The following is a 19,322-nucleotide window of genomic DNA, read 5'->3' as shown; positions in this document are numbered from 1 at the left end:
GAGATGTGACACAACATAGAAATCTGTGATCAAACAATTCAAACCTGAAGAAGAAGAAAACTCAAATGTGATCAGGCACCTTTGTGAAGTTCTGATTCGTTACTACAAAAATATACAAAACTTCAAATACAGGTTTCAGATTGTTTATGTATAAACAGATCAAATGCTAAAAATGACGATTAGAGTTGTACAAAACCCAAACACTCCTCCACCCAGCACAGATAAAAAAAAGACAATGTAAACATGACAGATGACATAATTTAAGGCGTTATCTTAATATACACTCCAATCAAAAAAATATATGTATCTCTGGATTTACATTAAAAACAAAAATGATTTCTTGTATTGAGTGCTGCGATTCACACAGGCAATATATCCTCACACACACACACACACACACACACACACATACCACAGAGTGAGATCTTCAGGAGAAGGCTTCGACACATCTGGATCATCAGAAGATTTGGCAATAAATCAAATCAGTCGTCACGATGTTGGCTTTAGTGTCAAAGTGTGCGCAGAGTGTGTTTCAGAAAATATCAGACGACTTGTTGGGAGTTTTTTTTTTTTTTCCAGTACCTGATTAAACATCTCTTGTGTTTTATCTCGAGGTCACCTGATGTGCACCTGAACAGCACCGCCCGTCTCGTTTTGAAGACCGCTCAATATCAACGGGAAAAACACGTTCATTCACTTTCTTTACGAGAGTTAAGATGAGACGATTGACGAGGGAAACAGCTAAAATCCAACAAACGGCTCTGAATTTGAATAATCAACATGCCGTGTGTCGTTTGTTTAATCTGAGGACATCAAGCTGTGGTTTTAACTTTGTTTATCCACCCGCCCAGTACTTCCACTCAGGGCGTCTTTGACTATAACACAGGATAGAAACCTGACAGTGATGACAAGACTAGGAAAGTAGCACTGAAGTCGACGGCCAAATGAGAATTACTGGGAAAGCCGGATTTTTCTGGAAGCTGCTGTGTGGGTTGATGTATTTTTCATATCAGAGATATTCGTAAATCTTAATTTTCGACTTGTAAATACTGTTTACCAAGTCTTACATGGAAAACTCTGCAATCATACGGCTCTGTCAAATATCGTCAACGTGGGAATCTCATCTAACTTCCAGAAAGAAAGTGAGCGAGTGTTTCTCCCAGAATGTTGAATTATCATAGTAATGTCAGCATTATTATATTAATTCTCATCAGGCTACTCACAGGCAGTGGACATCCAAACATTTAAAGTGCGTCCTTTGGTTTAGACGCAATATACATTTTAGATTTGAGGAAGATGACATTTCTATTTCTATGTGCAGCATGACTGAACACCTCGTAAGTCTCCGAGTGGTTGGCCTCTTATAAACTAAAAACAGTTTGAACCTGCCTATATAAAGTTGCATAAAAAAAAAAAAGAACATTTCTGACCCAAGAGGCTTCCTGAGCCGAAATGTTTTCAGACCGTTGCGGCAGATTTTAAACATGAACTTTAAAGTGCACGTGAGAAATATTTTCCAGAGCTTTGATCTGCGTGGCTTAGTCATTTGTCACTGCAGTCCAGATACTGCCCGATATTCAAAAGTTAAAAAAATAAATATAAAGACAAACCCGTTGGCACTTAAAAAGCAAAACAAAACAAAACTACGGCACGATCACAATGGCTGCATGACGAACACCTTTTTTTCTGCGAGTCTCTGATAAAAAAAAAACATTCAAACCCATAATTTAAATATCAGCCACTTTGAATATGATAAATGCAGCTGCAGATGACGATGACGTGGCTTTACGACACACAGTCCAGGCGCTGGAGGAATCCACTCACTCATTTATGCCGGATCAGGAACCCGAGGTGCCGTTGGTCGCGTGAGGCTGAATCACAATCGGAGCATTCTCACCTGGAGGTGTAAAAAAACAAAACAAACTTTTATTTAATGATCAGAAAAGGAGAAGAAAAACATTACTGTAACATAAACAGTTGACGAGTAGAATAATCAGTTAGTCGTCTGACAGATAATTAATAGTTTTTTGTTTGGCTGGCTGGTTCCAGCTTCTCAACTGTGATCATTTGCTGCCTTTTCTTTATTTCATATCGTCTTTTGTTTGGATCAACTAATACAATAATCTGAAGATGAACACCATCTTAGTTGCCGCACAGTTAAATATTGCTTAAGTAAAACTTTTCTGTATTTATTACTCTATTTCAATCATTTGTTTACACTATTTATCTTTTTTATTACTGTAAGTACTATCACTTTTTTCCACTCACCGTATCTCATGGTATTTATTAGTCGACTGGCAGTAATCATTTTGATCTTTTTCAGTTTTTCCATTTGAAATCTGCCAAATATTTGTTTATTCGTGCTTCTCAAACGTGATAATTTGTTGCCTTTTCTTTATTTCATATCGTCTTTTGTTTTGATCAACTAATAAACTAATCTGTAGATGAACGCCATCTTAGTTTAAACACATCTGCTGTTGCCGCCGAGTTAAATATTAGTAAAACTTATCTGTATTTATTACTCTATTTGTCACATTATCATTTATTTACACTATTTATCTTTTTTATTACTGTAAGTACTATCACTCTTTTCCACTCACCGTATCTCATGGTATTTATTAGTCGACTGGCGGTAATAACTTTGATGTTTTTCAGTTTTTCCATTTGAAATCTGCTTCATTAATGCTTTATAAATGTGAGGATTTGTTGCTTCTCTCTTTTTCTCTTTGACTCGAAGAACTTGTCATTTTCTTTATCGACGTTTTTTCTTCGAGTTAAATGCCAGAAACAAGTGATTCCCATGTTATTATAGAAGAGCACAGAAAAGAGAGAACATCTTTGGCATTTTGCTTTCTTAGTTGTCTGTCTGTAGACTAATTTATGAATAAAATACTTATTTCAGCTCTGGTTTTTCTCTCTTTTGTGGATTGAAATGAATATTTAAAAAATAATAAACAAACAAATCAACAATAAAAATCATTGTTGGAGTTGCACAAAACATAAAATCCTGCAAAACGTCTTGTTGTTGCTCAGCCAGTGTTACTTTAACCACTCTAAAGTACAATTCTCGTACTTTACCTGAGTACTTTTATTTTGAAAACCTTTATACTACCACTACATTTCACCTGTTGATGCATCAGTAATACTAAACTGTTTATGTAACATCACTCTGACAGCTGTCTGACGAGTATGTTCACTTTTGATAGTGAAAGTACTCCTGTACTTTGAGTCAAATAACAAATGCAGAAGTTTTACTTGGACTACTAACAAGTACACACTGTTACACTACTTTGTTTACTTAAGTAAATGATTTGAGTAAGTCGTCCAGCACTGGCTTCAGGTGTAGGATTAAAGAGTGAACAAACGCTTCCTGCAAAACATTTAGAATTACAAAATATATACACAAATGAGTTCTTCCTGAATGATGCAGCATTGAGGAGCAGGACAACAAACAAACACGCAGCACAGAAAGCCTAAAATCAAAAAACACTCACACCTTTGGGAACAGGTTGGACATCAGTGGTTCTCAAACGTTTCGACTCGTGAACCTTTAACTGACACTAAAGCACTGTGTGCTGAAATGATCCCACAAATTCACACGGGAAACAAACACTCAGATTGAGAACCACTGCTCCTTTTTTTTAGTATTTTAGTACACGATTATCAACAGTGAAATTTAAGTTATTAATAATTAATAAATAAGGAATGCCGGTGTAGTAGATTCTGCTGCGTCCTGCAGCACTTGTTAAAAGAGATGAGTACAATCGTTAGTATTTGTGTGAGTCCACGGCGGAGGTGTTAGAAGATTCAAGTTCTGCCACGTAACAAGCGAAGCAGCAGCAGCAGAGCAGCAGTCAGCCGAGGTCAGGCGAACTTTACCTGAAGTGTTGCCAACTTCACCTGAAGTGTCACTAGGACTGGGCTGAATAATTATTACATGGTCTCCCGCTGTGAAACAAAATTTAAAAAACACTGAGCAAAGACACACTCGTTCCTAACACAGAGGTCAGGACTTGGATTTAAAAAGGAACATTTAGAAAATACGCCGTCTTCAGATGGAGCCGGTAGATTGTTGGTTTGCTTCAGAATAAAAGCAGTGCTGCGTTTAATCTCCTTGTTCCTTTAATCTCCATCGGGCTTATCGTTCAGTATAAAACTCTCTGACCAAACAACGGCCTTGAAAAGTTGCAATTCGGAAATCTAGCAACTTAAATTAATCTCTTAAATTAATCTTTCCGGCGCTTTATTTCGATCACTAATCACAATGTACGTGTAATTCAGTTAAAGCTCCAACTCAAACTGTCTGCACAAACAAAGCGGGAGTGCAAACAGCTTAAAATACCTGATGAACCCAATTTACAATAATGAAATCATCCTGTCATGTGACGACTCATCTTTCCACATCAAAACAGAAGAAGCAAACCGAGGGAAGATTTTAAAGACTCAGGTTTTATACCTGAGGTAGGAGACGATTAGACCGTGTAACGTGTGATTTCCCACACGCTTCATCACGTGAGCAGCAGGTAGGCATCGTTTTTTTATTTCTATACGAGCTGAGGTCGGTTTCAAAGTCCGCTCACCTGCGTCCTGTTCTCTTATCTCTGCCTCGAGGTCCTCGGGGTCCATGTACATGAACTGATCCTCGTCCTCTGACGTTTTGCACTTCCCGCAGCAGAAACAGCAGCAGCACAAACAGCAGCAGCAGGTCAAAATACTGCAGCACGCCACGAGGCCCTGAACGCAGAAGAGAAGGGAGTCAGAATATGTTATTACAGCTAACAAAATAAAACGTTAGATAAACCGCATCCAACACCTCTCACCTTGAACCAGCACTTGGACATGAGGAAGTAGTATTTGACGCCCTCCTCCCCGAACTGCTCGGCGGCGTAGAGCCCCATGGATCCATACTCGTCGTAGATCTTGCGCTTGTTCTCGTCGCTGAGGATGGAGTTGGCGTTGTTGATCTCCTTGAACTTCTCCGCAGCTTCGGGGTTGTCGGGGTTCTTGTCGGGGTGATGCCTCAACGCCAGTTTCCTGAAAAAACAAAAACAAGCGAGCAATACATTTTTATAAATGTACATTTATTGGAATATATCATGTCATGTATGCCTGCAAAGAAGCAGAAGGAGGAAACGTGTCAATCCTTTTAGTATAACCTTAAAAAACGAAGCCTCAAATTTAAATCGGATCAATAAAAAGTCATAAATCTTCATCTTTATCGCTATAATTCCATTTACAGTGTCGTAAATTCACACAACACAAACCCGACGTCTCCGTTTTCATGTCTCGATCTCTAACGTGGACACCTGCATGTAACCACATACACTGTGTTTACCTTTCGTTTGTTTGTTTGTTTGTTTGTTGGTTTGTTTTCGTGCACCGCCTCGAGCGTGCAAACATCCACCACGCCGGTTTGTCGGCAGGTGAAAGGTGAAAGTGAAAACGTTGCAAATCGGCACACGGTCAACATTTATAGTTGACGCTTTTTATCCAACGCAACTTACAGGGAGTGATTTTTTTGGAGGAGACGGGGATCGAACCGCCGATCATCTGGTTAGTGGACGACCTGCTGATGACTTTGACAGGAAAACACATTTAATCATTTTCAAAACTATCTTCTAACCTGGCTACCTGCTGGGAATGATTGTCCTGTCTGCACGGCGTGCACAGAGTCAGTCTGCACTTATTAAAGTTGTTATTAAAGGATCACAGCTTCAAGATTCATACCAAACATTCTCTGCAGACTTTATGATATAAACAGGCCATACCTGTTTCAGGGTGATAGGTTCACCTGTCCTGGACTCACCTGTACGCCTTCTTTATGTCGTCTGCAGATGCTCCTTTCTCCAGGCCCAGCACTTTGTACAGACTGTCTCCTGCTGTGGACATCTTACGCTGAGGCTTGTTCGGGTCCTCCATGGTTCAGGATTTAACGGCTGTGACACAAACACAAATATAAATATGTTAAATATGTTTACATATATTGAATCTGTTCCTGTTTTCCTGACAGTCAGACTCAGGTGAAGCAGCTGTGACTCCTCCTCAGTGTTTAAAGTGCAGACGGTTCGTGTTACCGGACACACACGCAGATTAAAACACGTTAGTTCACGTTAGTTCACGGTAAACCGTGCGTTAAACCGTGCGTTAAACCGTGCGGGGGGGTCACCGCAAACCTGCTAACTGCTAACTTCAGCGCGCGCACAGGAAGGCAGCCGGTACCGTACCGGAGAGGTAGATGTGTCCGTGTTCGGTCGAACCATAGAGTCCAGAAGTGTGTCCGCGTGGATCCCGGTGAAGCTCGGACTCCCGGTGAAGCTCGGACTCCCGGTGAATTCTCCGTTTGTCGGTGAGACCGGAGACAAACTTCAAAGAGAAGCCGGAAGTCTGCAGCGGGCAGGAAGGAGCGCGGTGACGTCACCGGGGAGGCGTTGACGCGCGCGCGGCTGCGCGTGAAATGCGCAGGACGAGACAGACAGAGAGACAGGTGGACAGAGAGGTGGACAGAGAGACAGACAGAGAGAGACAGACAGGTGGACAGAGAGGTGGACAGACAGAGAGAGAGACAGGTGGACAGAGAGAGAGACAGAGAGAGACAGACAGGTGGACAGAGAGAGAGACAGAGAGAGACAGACAGGTGGACAGAGAGGTGGACAGACAGAGAAAGAGACAGATGGACAGAGAGAGAGAGAGACAGGTGGACAGAGAGAGAGACAGAGAGAGAGAGACAGGTGGAAAGAGAGAGAGAGAGACAGGTGGATAGAGAGAGAGACAGAGAGAGAGAGACAGGTGGAAAGAGAGAGAGAGAGACAGGTGGACAGAGAGAGAGACAGGTGGAAAGAGAGAGAGAGAGACAGGTGGACAGACAGACAGGTAGAGAGACAGACAGAGAGAGAGACAGGTAGACACAGATAGAAAGATAGATAGATAGATAGATAGATAGATAGATAGATAGATAGATAGATAGATAGATAGAAAGATAGATAGATAGATAGAGAGAGAAACAGACAGGTAGATAGATATACAGTCAGGCAGACAGACAGAAAACATAAAAGGTTTGTTTCCTGTGTTCTGTTTAATATTACATGTATAACACAACCTGCTGAATATTTATTTCAGCAGCTGTGTTTATGTTGACCTGTGTAGCTTTATGTCTGTATCTGTACGTACACTGAGAGCAACGTGTGACCTCAGAAAAACTGTTTGAAATATTACAGCAGCAGAAACATTTTACTTTTTTAATATGAAAATAAAACTTAAAGGTCTGATCCAAAGTGACTCGATAAGAGCTGAATATACAAACGAACTCGTCATAAACTCAAAGATTCAGTCCTTCAGTTTTTTATTCGCAGTGAAATACAAAGTGTCACATTCCTAAAGAGGAAAGAATAATAATTAGAGGAGGAAACATAAAGTGTATAAAAGTGTGTACTGATGAGAAACATTGTGTGATTATTGCAACACCTCAGATGTAACAGCACTGTGCGACCAGACAAACAGTTTTTAACACTGTAACACAAGATTCCTTGACACAAATCATATGAGATCACATTTCTGTTAACATTACTGAGTTTCCTGTGGAGTCACAGTAACGACAATCTTCCCCGTGTTCTTGTTGGCCTCCATGTGTCTGTGAGCCTCCGCGATGCTCTCCAGGTTGAATGTGCTGTCAATCACCGGCGTCAGGAAGGCTCCCTGCTCCGAGAAATGTGGCAACACTGTCTGTGAGAAAGCCTCCACCAGGTCTGCTTTGTACTGCGGAGATGGGGAAACAAAGATTCACATACGTGTTACAACACGGACACTGAGTCATTTCTTGGAAACCCCGGCGGCATTGTTTGGACATGATGAAGAAACACACTCCTCACCTGAAGGCTGCGAGAGCGCAGCAGGCTGCAGAGCAGGTGTCCTCGCTTGGAGAGCAGCTTCCCCAGCAGATCTCCTTCCACCGCTCGGCCTCCCAGGGTGCCGTACAGCACCCACCTCCCATCCACGGCTAAAGAGCTCACATTCTGCTCCCAGTTCGACCCGCCGACGCAGTCAAGGATGACGTTTGCTCCCTTGCCTGTGAAAATATAATTACGAGTTACACAACTGAGTTTATCTTTGGGCTTCTTCAGTGATATAAACATATTTTATTTGAAATATTTCTAAATAAACATGTGCATTTACTACAAATAAAAGGACATTTCTGGTGATATTATGTATTTTTCTGTCAACAAAACCCATAAAAAGACCAAAAACAACTGAAATTCAAATGAATTGATCCTGAACAAATATTGTCTGATTCCAACAACATGTTTTTTTATGGCATGTTGCTTTATTTTACCTCCTAGAGCGCCAAGTGTGTGTTAATCCACAGCTCAAAATGCAGTACTTACTCCTGCTTGAGTACCATTTGATAAAAAAAACTACCTTGTCTAGTTTTAGGAATTTATTAGACTTTATAAAAGATGATACTTTCTATATTTGTGACTTGTTTTGAAAAGATTTTCATCTTCATTGGGAACAAATGGGACACAGACAGGGCGGGGAAGAGAGATGTTGTTGGTTTTAGTCTTTTTATGGGATTCATTGACAGAAAGAATCATTCTTTTAAGTTTAAACCAGCCAAATCTAACTTTTTCCAACTGACCGAGCTTCTGTGGTGTGTTTAAAGTGTTTCACAACAGAGAGAGGAACTGTTATATGTAGCTCTCGTGAGCAGTGAGCAGAAAATCCAATGCAAAGTCTCACATTTGAACATCACATCTATCTATTCACCTCCTGTAAAGTCATGAACTCCCTTCGCGAAGCTCTCCTCTTTGTAGTTAAACCCAGCTGCTGCTCCCAGACTCTCTGCCATCTTCAGTTTTTCTGGGCTCCCCGCGGTGACGACGGGCACGGCACCAAACAGACGAACCAGCTGAACGGCAGCTGTTCCAACCCCGCTGGCTCCAGCGTGAGCCAGCACCACTTCACCCTCCTTCACCTGAGCTGCACACAGACCCAAGAATTTAATACTGTCTGCCTTGTTAGGATTGTTAATGTTGCATAAAACATTTGCCCTGCATGGATATTTGCTTTACCTACGAAAACCAGCAGCTGAAAAGCAGTGAGCCAGGCCTCTGGGATGGCAGCTGCCTGACACAGTGTGAGATTTGGGGGAACGTGCATGAGGAGCTGCTCAGGCACAGCAACATATTCTGCATATCCTCCTCCACAGAGCAAGGCCATGACCCTGTCATCAGGCTTCCAGCCTCTTTTCACCCCTGGGCCCAGAGTATCCACGGTGCCAGCCACCTCCAGGCCGATGATGTCACTCTCACCTGGGGGAGGCGGGTAGAGTCCTCGCCTCTGTGGAGAACAGAAAAATAAGTGTTGCACAAGAAATGCCCCCGAGAGCTGAGACGGTCTGGTCTCAGAATCAGTCACAGGGTCGACTATAAATGCAGAATATAGCAAGGAGCATGTAGTGTACTGACCTGCAGCAGGTCTGCCCTGTTGAGTGCAGTTGCATGAACTTTAATCAGGACTTCCCCATCTTTAGGCTGAGGTCTCGGGACACTTCGCAGCAGTAAATTCTCCGGTCCTCCAGGTACGTCAACACACACCGCCTGCATCATCTTCAAACTAGAGTAACACTTGTGCCGGGCCCGTAAAAGAAAGAAAACTATGTTTAATTCTCACATTGAGCCTCGACACAAATTACTGCATGGCTGATTATTAAAACAAGAATAATTTAACCTACAGCTTGAACTTTTTCTGTTATATAAATACTAAATACTCACTGTCTTGTAGGTACTTCCCAGTAGAAGTCTTCCAGTGTGCAGGATGTGATGCATTAGAGTATTAACTGTGAATTGATTGAACAAAAAAAGAGCAGATAGGTATGTAGGTACTTTTTTAACCCTGAGTGAAGAGAGACAGTAAACCTATAAGATACATTTAAATTCAAATTAAACCAGTGCACAGATACAAATAGAAACCATTCTTAAAATAAAATAAAAATAGAACTAGAAATAGAGATATAAACTGTATCAAATTAAATTAGACTGTAGAAAATGTTATGAAAGTCAGAGCATTGAGTATGAGGAGCGAGGGAATAAATACCAACAGCAACTATACATGAACCATTTATAATAATACAGTATAATAATAAGTGATCACTTATTTAAAATGGCCCACACTTCATCTGTTTGCGTTAATGTGTCTATACTTCATTATTAAATTCTACATTCGTATACTGTTATTTGTGATTATACATGTTTATAGACTGCCTATTATTATATTATGAAGACTGCAGACAGGACAGCAACAACAACAAATAAAAATCACTAGAATCATCCTGATTCTTTGTCAAACTGGTCCAAGCAGACTCACACAAGCGATTTATCTGGAAAAAAATGTTGATTAACATGCCAACATGAATTTATGTGATCATAAAAATGACTTGGAGTTTCTCCAAACCTGAAATTAAAACCAAAGCTATCTGCGTTGTTGAATACAGTCATATAATATAGAAAAATATTATCATCACTATAATTATTTCAGAATCTGGAGGAGCCGACTTTTCATGGACCGCTGTGCACGATTGACAGTTAAGTTGCAGAATGCAACCGCATCACCTCCACCTCTGCTTCCGAGCATGGAGGAGAAACTATGGTGTGTGCAAAAAGAAATGCAGAATGCTCTATAATATAATACAGAAAGGACAAACTAAACACTGGACATGTTATATGACATGTCCAGTGGATGTCACTGTGGAATCACGGTGACTCAATATAAGATAACAAAACATAAAAAAATCTTATTTTTAAATGATTACACACTAATAAAAACACAGTTATGCATATTATGTAACTTTTTTTCTGCCATAATCTGCAAACACATTAAAACAAAATATACATTGAGATGCATTTAAGGGCCGTTTGACTTTGCAAACAAGTGCAGAGCAGAAACACATGTAACTATCTAGTTTAGAGGCTTAACTCACTGTGGAGATATAGCATGGGTGTGAACAAGAAGAGGAATAAAACAGCAGAAGGGAAACTCAAAGAGAGGAACTGTTTTGCAGGGTAATAATCTCAGTACTGATTTGACGGATGGTCCGTGAAGTTCCACAATTGCGTAACAATCTGTTCACGAATGCGCCTGCGCGGTGGTTGCAGAAGTTTGCAAACATTAAAAAAACATTAAAAATCTGATTAAAGTGATAAACTGATAGAAAATATCGATCATATGCACGATTAGAAGAAGAACCTGCACATTGTAACACATGACAGCTGCTGATCTGACAGTGAATCACTCAGTCACCTGTAAATCATGTTTGAAACAATCAACAACATGAACTTACCAAGCCAGCAATGTGTCAACAGTTCATCAGCTTTGAGGAGACTGTCTGAGTTTTTGGGAAGTTTAGTGGTGCCATCATCCAGACTGGAGATCAGTCAGTTTGGCGCGGGAGGGATCAAACCAGCAGAGAGGCAGGCTTTGTGTTTGTTAAAGGGACACTGCACAGTGACTTATGAAGTAACATTTATGGCCAATAATAATCATTAAAAGTGACTTTTTCTGTCAGTTATAGAAATAAAACTAAAATAAAGTGAGTTATTCTATGAATGAGGATAATAAACATTGATTAAACACATTATATGTCAGCAAATAGAACAAAACCAGTCTTATTGAAATGTCTTGTGTCCGTATAAAACAGTGGAAAACACGTGTTAAATAAGAAAGTTTTGTAAAACCTGCTAAATATTCTCTGACTTTCTTTGAGCTGAACTCCAAGTGGGTGTGATTAGCCTCGTTAAAGACTCCAATTAACACGACTAAGAAGAGGCTAAAGTATGTTGTGATTACCCGAAGAGTCACACAAACTTTGAGGATTATTAATGTTACGAGAATTTTTAAAGAAGAACCCTTTAGTAAAGAAGACTGGATTCAAAGTATCAAAGTTTGAACTGGATTTATTATTCTTGCACAAGAAGGAGCGTTTAAACAGTGCAACACACAAAAGGGGTTCGAGAGAAAAGGCTCCTCGAGGAGCTCTAACAGTTTTTAAAAAATGGGCTGATACAGATAACATTCCTTTTTTTGGTTTACTGCTCAATAATTAGCACTATATTTTATATCCACGTGGTCGTCCCCTAGCCTGTCTCTCCTGTCTTTGTACCACTCATTTATAATTGTCTCTCCCTGCCAGCCTCAGTAAATCAGAGGCCAACTAAGGGAATAATGCGAGACAAGCAAAAGACAGGACACACTATCTATATGAGTTAAAACATCTGCAGCCCAGTATAATCCTAATTTTTATAACAGTTACCTAACTAATAAACTAACTTTTGGTTTGTAAAGTTCAGATTTGTCAGGAGGAAAAAAGCTTCTCAGTTATTTATGTTCAGGTTAACATCATTTATGAGAAAAGAGGATTCAGGTTACGATATATTAAAACAGAACATTAAAAAAAGACGACAAGAGGAGATGTAGTGAAACATTCAAACATTGCATTCTGAACATTTCTCCTTTTATTACAATGACAGACAGTACAAGTATAAATTGAACTCCCACAGAAACTCTGAAACAAGTCGTCGACCCCAAACAGTGAGAGATCACGTGAGAACGTCGGCTGACTTTGCCACACTGACTCATTGTTATTCGATTTGTATGAGCTGCGAGGAGCCCCGTGACTGGGAAATTGAAATTGAATCTGTGAGGAACGTGACAGCACACAATGACCCAACAATCCCATCCACTTTACTTCAAAACATAATAGGCTATTATGTTACATACGCTGAGACGGCCATAGCAGCAAACACAACTGTATAACACAAGCTCTCTGTGGGGACGTTGCTCACAGATCAGGTGAGAAAATAAGAGAATTGCTTTAATTTGATGAATTCTTTTTAAAAATTGACTCAGAAATACATTTTTTTTTCCTTCTAGTGTTTGTATGTGATGGATCAAAGAAGAAGATCTGATGTGCTGCAAAGAGATCTGAGGGTGTTGAACCAAAAGGAGGACAGGGAGCTCCAGCACAAGCTGAACATGTTGGACAGACAGTACAGGTACACTCGCAAAATGCTTCAACAAAGGAGAGACTCGCTGGTAAAAGAACAGAGCAGGATGGTGATGGTGAAAGTCTGCGAGCCCAAAGCCACGGTCACCATCGCTATGAAAGAAATCGACGCGGAGACGCACTGCACTGACGGCAGGAGGTTGTGCTCCAGCATGTCACGCCACAAAAAGGGATCCGACCCCGTGGAGCAGAGTCGGTCCGTATCAGCTCCACCGCCGTCTGTCCAACCCGCCGGCTCGGTGAGACGCAGAGGCAACATCCGGAGCAGCCTGTCTCTCATGCAGATGAAAAACATCGCGACTATCGACTCAATCTCAGAAAAAGAGCTGGCCAGGCGACAGCAGAGAGCCCGAGAGGAAATGGAGAAGCTGCGACAGTTTCAGAGGGAAACTTTACACAAGAGGGTGGCGGCGTTCATCGAAAAACTCAAGGACAAGACGCCACATGAAATACACGTGGAACCCCCGTAGAGGAAGTTCACTCTGCACTCAGATTAATACCTCAGCATCAATAAGAAGAGTTTAACTAACAGTGTTTTGTTATAAACATAAAAAATGTACAGATTTTTCCGCATCATATTTTTGAATAAATTACACAATATTCCCCATCCTCCTCATGGTTGACAAAGCTTTGTGCACAGGAGTTTCCAGGAGCAGACTGCGGGTTTTATCCCAGTCTGGAGAGTCGGCGAGCGGCTTGCCTGCAGAGAAGTAACAAGGAGACGTCAGTTCGTAATATTCACACATGCATGCTGCACTTTAACAATCAGTGTCTATTCTCTGTACAGTCTCTCAAAGACTCAATTCTTTATAAGGTTTTAGATTTACATATTGCATAGTTTTCTGTTACTGGTTTTATTTAACTGTTATTTATACATGTGTATATAGTGTGTATATAGGATATTGTATAGGTGTATAGTGTTAAAGTTTTGTTTTCTTACTATCTCACTTACCGTTAGGAAGCTGTGGTAACAAAAACAATTTAACAAGTATTTCTGATTCTGATTCTGATAATATTCAGGTTCGTTAGAGGAAAGCATCCCACATTTGAACACGTTTCATATTTCAGATTTTTAAAGCACATCTTCCCTGTCTGGCATCAGTTTAGATTATTATTATTATTATTGTGAATTAACTCATTGGACTAACCGGTTTTTAAATTTATCATCTTGCATGACTGATGTGTGAAATAGAGGTGCGGTGATTATTTTAATTTAACTACAACGGTCTTGGAAACAGAAAAACAGACGCATTGCATCAACAACTATGACACAAGTCCCCCACATGGTTGATCACATGATAGTTGTGCTCCTCTGACCATACTTGTACCAGTACTATGAAGCAATCTGCAGTGTATGGGAGTGTATTTTTCTTTAGTTTTCTGTCAAAAATAGTGAAAAATGAACGTCAGGATCTCCCCGAGACAAATGCAACATCTAAAGTTTGCTTCTTTTGTTAAAAAACAAAAGATATTTAATTTATGATTATGTAACGAGGAGAAAGCCGTCACATTCGAGCAGCTGGAAGCTGATAATATTTAGTATTTTTACCGAATAAGCTTCAGCTTGTTGGGAAACTACCGAGACAAACGGAGTCTTCTTAGAAGCGCCGTTCAGATTCGTATGTTTGGTTCTACGCTCCTTCATTACGTCCACCGTTAAGAAGACTATATCGATACAGAGACGTAGTAATCTGCTCGAGCTGGGAAACCTCTCCTACCGTTACACTCAAAGTGGACTCGTGTTGGGAGACATCTGGTGTGGTCGGTGTAGTCCAGTGTGCAGAGAATGGCCGTCTTCTCTTTGGGCACGGTGACCATCATCACCAGTATCGAACACAAAGCGTTACTCTCCATCACTTCCACGGATTTATGGAGTTCCTATAAAGAAGAAGCAGGAGGACACGGTCAGCACGTTATTCCATCAGAACAGAATCATAAAATCTTCACGCAAAAAACCTTCACGAGCTTCAGCTGCTGCTTGCGGCCGCTGAGAGCGTTGAGATGTTGGCTGAGGGTGTCCAGGAACGCCCTGATGTCTGTCTTCATGTCGCTCTGCTCGACCAGGTCGCTCAGGGGAATGAACGGAGGGATGTTGTGCCGAGCGATCCTCGGCGTTGGCTTCACGTCTATCTCCAGGTTGTAGGTTTCTAGGAAGACGCCATCGTAGGCGGTCGGCAGAGACAGGCACAGTCCTTGGCCTTGACGAGTCTTTATGGCGTCATAACCGCCTGGTGAAGAGGTAAAGGATCTGAGATATATAACAGCCTCACACTCAGAAACATAAAAGGGTGAATAAAACAACTGGACGTGAGTACCAATGATGTGATGAGCGTACAGAAGGTCATTCAGTTGTGTGTGTCTCGCCATCAGCCGCAGTAGTTCGGAGTCCTCAGAGTCTTCATCCATTCCCTCCTCTCCTTCTTCGTCTTCACGCCGTTTGTCCATGGACGTCCTGAGTTTCTGCAGATTCTGACAACGGCAACAAGAAAAGCAGCGTTAGAAATAAAGCGAGTGATGCACAGTGTGACTTTTTGTGTTCTCGCTCATCAACATTAATTCGCTGCTTTGAAAGCTTCGAGTGTTCTGCAGAGATTTGAGCAGTGGTGAAGTCAGACAGTCATGTTTGGTGATGAAGCTCGACTCACAGTTTCATCCCTGCCAGTATACGGTCCTCAAAACATACGCACGTACATTTCTAATTGAATTTGTATCTTTCCTTTCAGCCAGCTGAGGTTTAAGTTGCAGAGTTACGACACAGAAAAAAGTCTGGTGTGACTTATTGAACTGAAATCTGCGGCTGACTTTTCCAAAATTACAACACAAAATTGAAAACGAGGAACTGAAACTATAACGCTCAGCCAGCTGAACACTCCACAAACGTTCATTCACAAAATGAAACAGCACCAGCCTGTCATCGCACACGTCATCACCAAAGTGAAATAAAATAAGCAGCTTTTACCTTTCACACATTTTAAACTTCCGGATAATTAAAAGAAAACAGTTTCTTTTATTAAAAAACAAATTTACATATTTTCTGATTATATCTGAAGACTCCAACAATAATCATGTTGCACTTTATCAGGTACACGCAGCTCAAACTGATGCAGTCCTGCAATAAAACTTCTTGAAAGTTATAATATCCAGATTTTATTGAGTCACATATTCCTCTTGGTCACTCTGGATGTTGTAGCCTGTGCTGCTGTTGAACTGTAGACTGCATTATACTCTACGTTGAGTCGTACATTAGATGATCCGCCTCACCTGTACAGGTTCACCCAGGTACTAAAGTGGCCTGCTTTTATCTCTGTTGTTTCAATCAATGATGCACAATTTAGTCCCTTAACATCTCTGATGGTATTGGTTCATTTCAGTGGTTCCACCTGAATCTCACTTACCTGCTTGTTTTAAATCAATGCAGCTCAGGGTTCACGAACTTTTGCACCTACATAACTTGACCAAAAACTTTTTTTTAAATTACTATTTATTCGTTTTTTCTTAATAACATACACATATGTTCCAATCGGGCACAAAAACATAAACGTAACATGTCGAGGGAGGATTGTGCATCATGTAAAGCAGCAGAGTCAAAATAAAAATATAAGGATGCTGCTCGAAAAAAGGAGAAAGATTAAAAAATAAAATCTCGATGGAGGGTTTGATCTTGTCTTTGCGGTCTATATGAAATCAGGTCTTTATATTTAACACATAGCTGAGACCAGTTCTCTTCATAAATATCAGTTTGGTTTCTTAGTTTAAATGTAATTCTCTCCATAACATATTTATATTGTTAATTATTATTGTTTGTTTGTCTTTCTTAAGCCATTTCCCGGTCAGAGCCTTTTTACAACAACACTAACAACTCTCAACAGGTATTTGTGTCGCTTTGCATATTCAAGTCCATCCAGATCACACAGGTACATGACTTTGAAGTTCAGAAACATTTTCCTTTTAGAAACTGTCTCCAAGAATCTCAGAGGGACAGTCCAAAGAAATGTGAACTGAAGTATTTCCACAGGACGTCCAGCAGGCAGCATGATCAGGATATTTGGTGTTTTGTGCTGGAGAACGAAAAAGTCTTGTGAGACTCTGAGGCCTCCTTCTGCTTCCCATCTTTCCTTAATTTCTAGTGCATGGTCTCCTTTAAGATTTTGAAGAGCTGAGTATAGTTTGGATATTTTCTTCTGGAGGGTAAGCCCTCTTAAAAATATTAAGAATTTCATCCTTACCTGAAGTAAAATCCTTTAGGAATTTCTTGCTCATGAAATCAAAAACTCTTTTTAATTTAGTTTTGACCACATGATTGATTTATATTGATAAACCTGCACCTGTTGTTTCATATAAATGAAGGAACGAGCAGCACTGTAGGTGAAGCTGTCAGGTACCTTATGAACCGTTCCACCTGTACAGGTGACCTCACCTTGTGAGTCTCCACCTCCGCCCTCAGCTGCTCCCTCCGCATCCTCAGCTGCTCGGCTGCAGCCTTCAGCTCCGTCACACGGCTCCTCTGCTGGGGTTCAGTTTTCCGGCTCCTCGCCTGAACTTCCAGCCGACTCAGGTGACTCAAAACACCTGCGGACACCGACAGCACTTTAAAAATCTAGTGCCCGACTACATCGGTTAGTACGGTAAAGCGTGTGAGCAGCTTCATGGTGCCTTCAAGTGCACCTCGGAAACTCAGAAATCAAATAATCTCTTTTCTAAGATACAGATTTTAAAAAAAGTAATTAAAGAAACAAATCAAATTGTTTTCTGACAACTCCACCTGATTCTGGTTCTACATGTCTCCAGCTACTTCTGGGATGAATTTCAAGTTCTTTTACTGCACCGTTTACTAATAAAGATCAGTGCGTGTTTGTCTAAAATGGCCTCATAGTCTTCCTTGTTTAATTTCACATTAACGCCTAAGTAAGTTCTCTCAAAATGACTACTATAAAAAATAAATTACCACTCAGCCTACCTCTCAGATTCCCAAAGAAACTAATACATTGATAAATCATAGTTAGCAATATTAAACGGAGAGTTACACTATATTTAACCCCATAAAAACACATGTCAATACATGGTTTTACACAGGGACATCTGGGCAACAGCTGGAAAAGATAACAATATTTGTTTTGTTTACTTAATAGTTTATTTATTGATTCCAACATGTCTTTATGGTAAATTGCAGCAGTAAAGTCATAATAGGAGTATCTGGAGATCAGTTGTAGCCTACATGTGGCATAATAGTTGTCACATCCACAGTAGCTGTGGACATGTAGAACAAGAATCAGGTGGTGGAGTTGTCAGAAAACAATTTGGTTTGTTTATTTAATGACTTTTATAAATCTGCATCTTAGTGATGTGTCGGTCGCGAACGATCCGGTTCTAAGAGCCGGCTCTTTGAAGTGAACGACGGGGCCTGAGCTGTTGTTTTATTTTTTTCACTTCGGTGCCTCCCTGACACTCTCCCTCGTGCCATGCCTGTTCTCACACATCTTGACCAATCACGTTCGGCTTTCAATTAAAAAAGTGGAGGGAAAAAGCTTTTTTTTCTCCACTTTTTTTGTGTGAAAGCTGCACCGTAATTGGTCAAGATGTATAGCAGCATCCACGGCAGGGGTGACAGACACACACACACACAGCGGTCGCGGAGGACAAACACGACACGAGGGAGACGAAAGACATTATTTATTACATTATTGCATTATTTTGGGTGATAAATTAATTAAATAGTTAGTACGTTTTATTTAAATAGCACATTTTTACACAGCATGCACTGACCAAAGTGCTTTACAATGTCAAAAATAAAATATAATAACATTTAAACATATGAAATAGTAATAATTAATAAAACCAATTAATAAAATGTGAGGCGCCGTTTGGGAGCCGAAAGAGTCTTATAGTAAGCAGAGTCAAAAGAACCGGCTCTCCAAAAAGAGCCGAACTTCCCATCACTATTGTTGAGGCACCACGAAGCCGCTCACACGCTTTACCGTACTAACCGATGTAGACGCGCACTGGATTTTTAAAGCGTAGTTAGCTCGGGCTAGCATCGGCTAACGACGCCTCATAACAAACCCACTCTACGAGCTAGCTCGTGTTAGCATGGAGCTAAGCGGCGCTGTTACCTGTCGCAGACGCTCCCTGCATGTCTGTCTGTAGCACGTCTCTTTATTCCAGGTTAAACTTCGTCTCTTCTCTCTCGTCGAGCTGTTTATGGTTTTGATTTTGGCGCCTGCAGCTGCGTCATCAGTCCGGGTTTACGCACAGCCCCACATCCTCCCCG

At 40.8% G+C, this 19,322-nt stretch overlaps 3 protein-coding genes across 5 annotated transcripts; all 3 read right to left on the bottom strand.

The window, feature by feature from the left end:
- Window positions 1–21: 21 nt before the first annotated feature.
- dnajc5gb (DnaJ (Hsp40) homolog, subfamily C, member 5 gamma b) lies at window positions 22–6,417 on the bottom strand. Of its 2 annotated transcripts, XM_019277949.2 has the most exons (6): window positions 6,225–6,417; window positions 5,807–5,936; window positions 4,821–5,034; window positions 4,581–4,734; window positions 3,880–3,948; window positions 22–1,897 (listed from the first exon to the last, which is right to left on the bottom strand). In XM_019277949.2, exons 2-6 carry the CDS (start codon window positions 5,917–5,919, stop codon window positions 1,839–1,841), a joined length of 609 nt encoding a protein of 202 aa, XP_019133494.1. In that variant the 5' UTR covers window positions 5,920–5,936; window positions 6,225–6,417; the 3' UTR covers window positions 22–1,838. The 2 variants fall into 2 exon arrangements, with proteins under 2 accessions (XP_019133494.1, XP_019133495.1); XM_019277950.2 differs by lacking the exon at window positions 3,880–3,948 and having other exon boundaries at window positions 6,225–6,416.
- A 905-nt stretch (window positions 6,418–7,322) lies between these two features.
- On the bottom strand, window positions 7,323–11,444 carry tp53i3 (tumor protein p53 inducible protein 3). 2 transcript variants are annotated; one of them, XM_010743926.3, is made up of 7 exons: window positions 11,333–11,444; window positions 9,768–9,832; window positions 9,462–9,632; window positions 9,066–9,333; window positions 8,761–8,973; window positions 7,866–8,062; window positions 7,323–7,752 (listed from the first exon to the last, which is right to left on the bottom strand). In XM_010743926.3, the coding sequence occupies exons 2-7, from the start codon at window positions 9,819–9,821 to the stop codon at window positions 7,561–7,563; spliced, it is 1,095 nt and encodes a 364-aa protein (XP_010742228.3). In that variant the 5' UTR covers window positions 9,822–9,832; window positions 11,333–11,444; the 3' UTR covers window positions 7,323–7,560. The 2 variants fall into 2 exon arrangements, with proteins under 2 accessions (XP_010742228.3, XP_027130836.1); XM_027275035.1 differs by having other exon boundaries at window positions 9,768–9,843; window positions 11,333–11,403.
- Window positions 11,445–12,480: 1,036 nt separating this feature from the next.
- Window positions 12,481–19,300, bottom strand: cenpo (centromere protein O). The gene is made up of 6 exons (XM_010743925.3): window positions 19,165–19,300; window positions 17,472–17,623; window positions 15,370–15,523; window positions 15,011–15,282; window positions 14,773–14,932; window positions 12,481–13,754 (listed from the first exon to the last, which is right to left on the bottom strand). Exons 1-6 carry the CDS (start codon window positions 19,184–19,186, stop codon window positions 13,645–13,647), a joined length of 870 nt encoding a protein of 289 aa, XP_010742227.3. The 5' UTR covers window positions 19,187–19,300; the 3' UTR covers window positions 12,481–13,644.
- Window positions 19,301–19,322: the final 22 nt, after the last annotated feature.

This window comes from Larimichthys crocea, chromosome XXIV, assembly GCF_000972845.2.
Source record: "Larimichthys crocea isolate SSNF chromosome XXIV, L_crocea_2.0, whole genome shotgun sequence".
In the NCBI taxonomy this organism is placed as follows: domain Eukaryota; kingdom Metazoa; phylum Chordata; class Actinopteri; family Sciaenidae; genus Larimichthys; species Larimichthys crocea.
This window is presented reverse-complemented; position numbering and strand designations above follow the sequence as displayed.

Coding starts and splice junctions, on each gene's coding strand:
- dnajc5gb (XM_019277949.2), bottom strand. CDS start 5,919: ATGGAGGACCCGAACAAGCCTCAGCGTAAGATGTCCACAGCAGGAGAC. Junction 5,035..5,806: donor GACATAAAGAAGGCGTACAG/GTGAGTCCAGGA, acceptor TTGTTTTTTCAG/GAAACTGGCGTTGAGGCATC. Junction 4,735..4,820: donor TGTCCAAGTGCTGGTTCAAG/GTGAGAGGTGTT, acceptor TTCTGCGTTCAG/GGCCTCGTGGCGTGCTGCAG.
- tp53i3 (XM_010743926.3), bottom strand. CDS start 9,821: ATGCATCACATCCTGCACACTGGAAGACTTCTACTGGGAAGTACCTAC. Junction 8,063..8,760: donor AGTTCATGACTTTACAGGAG/GTGAATAGATAG, acceptor ATATTTTCACAG/GCAAGGGAGCAAACGTCATC. Junction 7,753..7,865: donor TGCGCTCTCGCAGCCTTCAG/GTGAGGAGTGTG, acceptor CCATCTCCGCAG/TACAAAGCAGACCTGGTGGA.
- cenpo (XM_010743925.3), bottom strand. CDS start 19,186: ATGCAGGGAGCGTCTGCGACAG. Junction 17,624..19,164: donor GCAGGGAGCGTCTGCGACAG/GTAACAGCGCCG, acceptor CGGTGTCCGCAG/GTGTTTTGAGTCACCTGAGT. Junction 15,524..17,471: donor CGGAGGTGGAGACTCACAAG/GTGAGGTCACCT, acceptor TGCCGTTGTCAG/AATCTGCAGAAACTCAGGAC.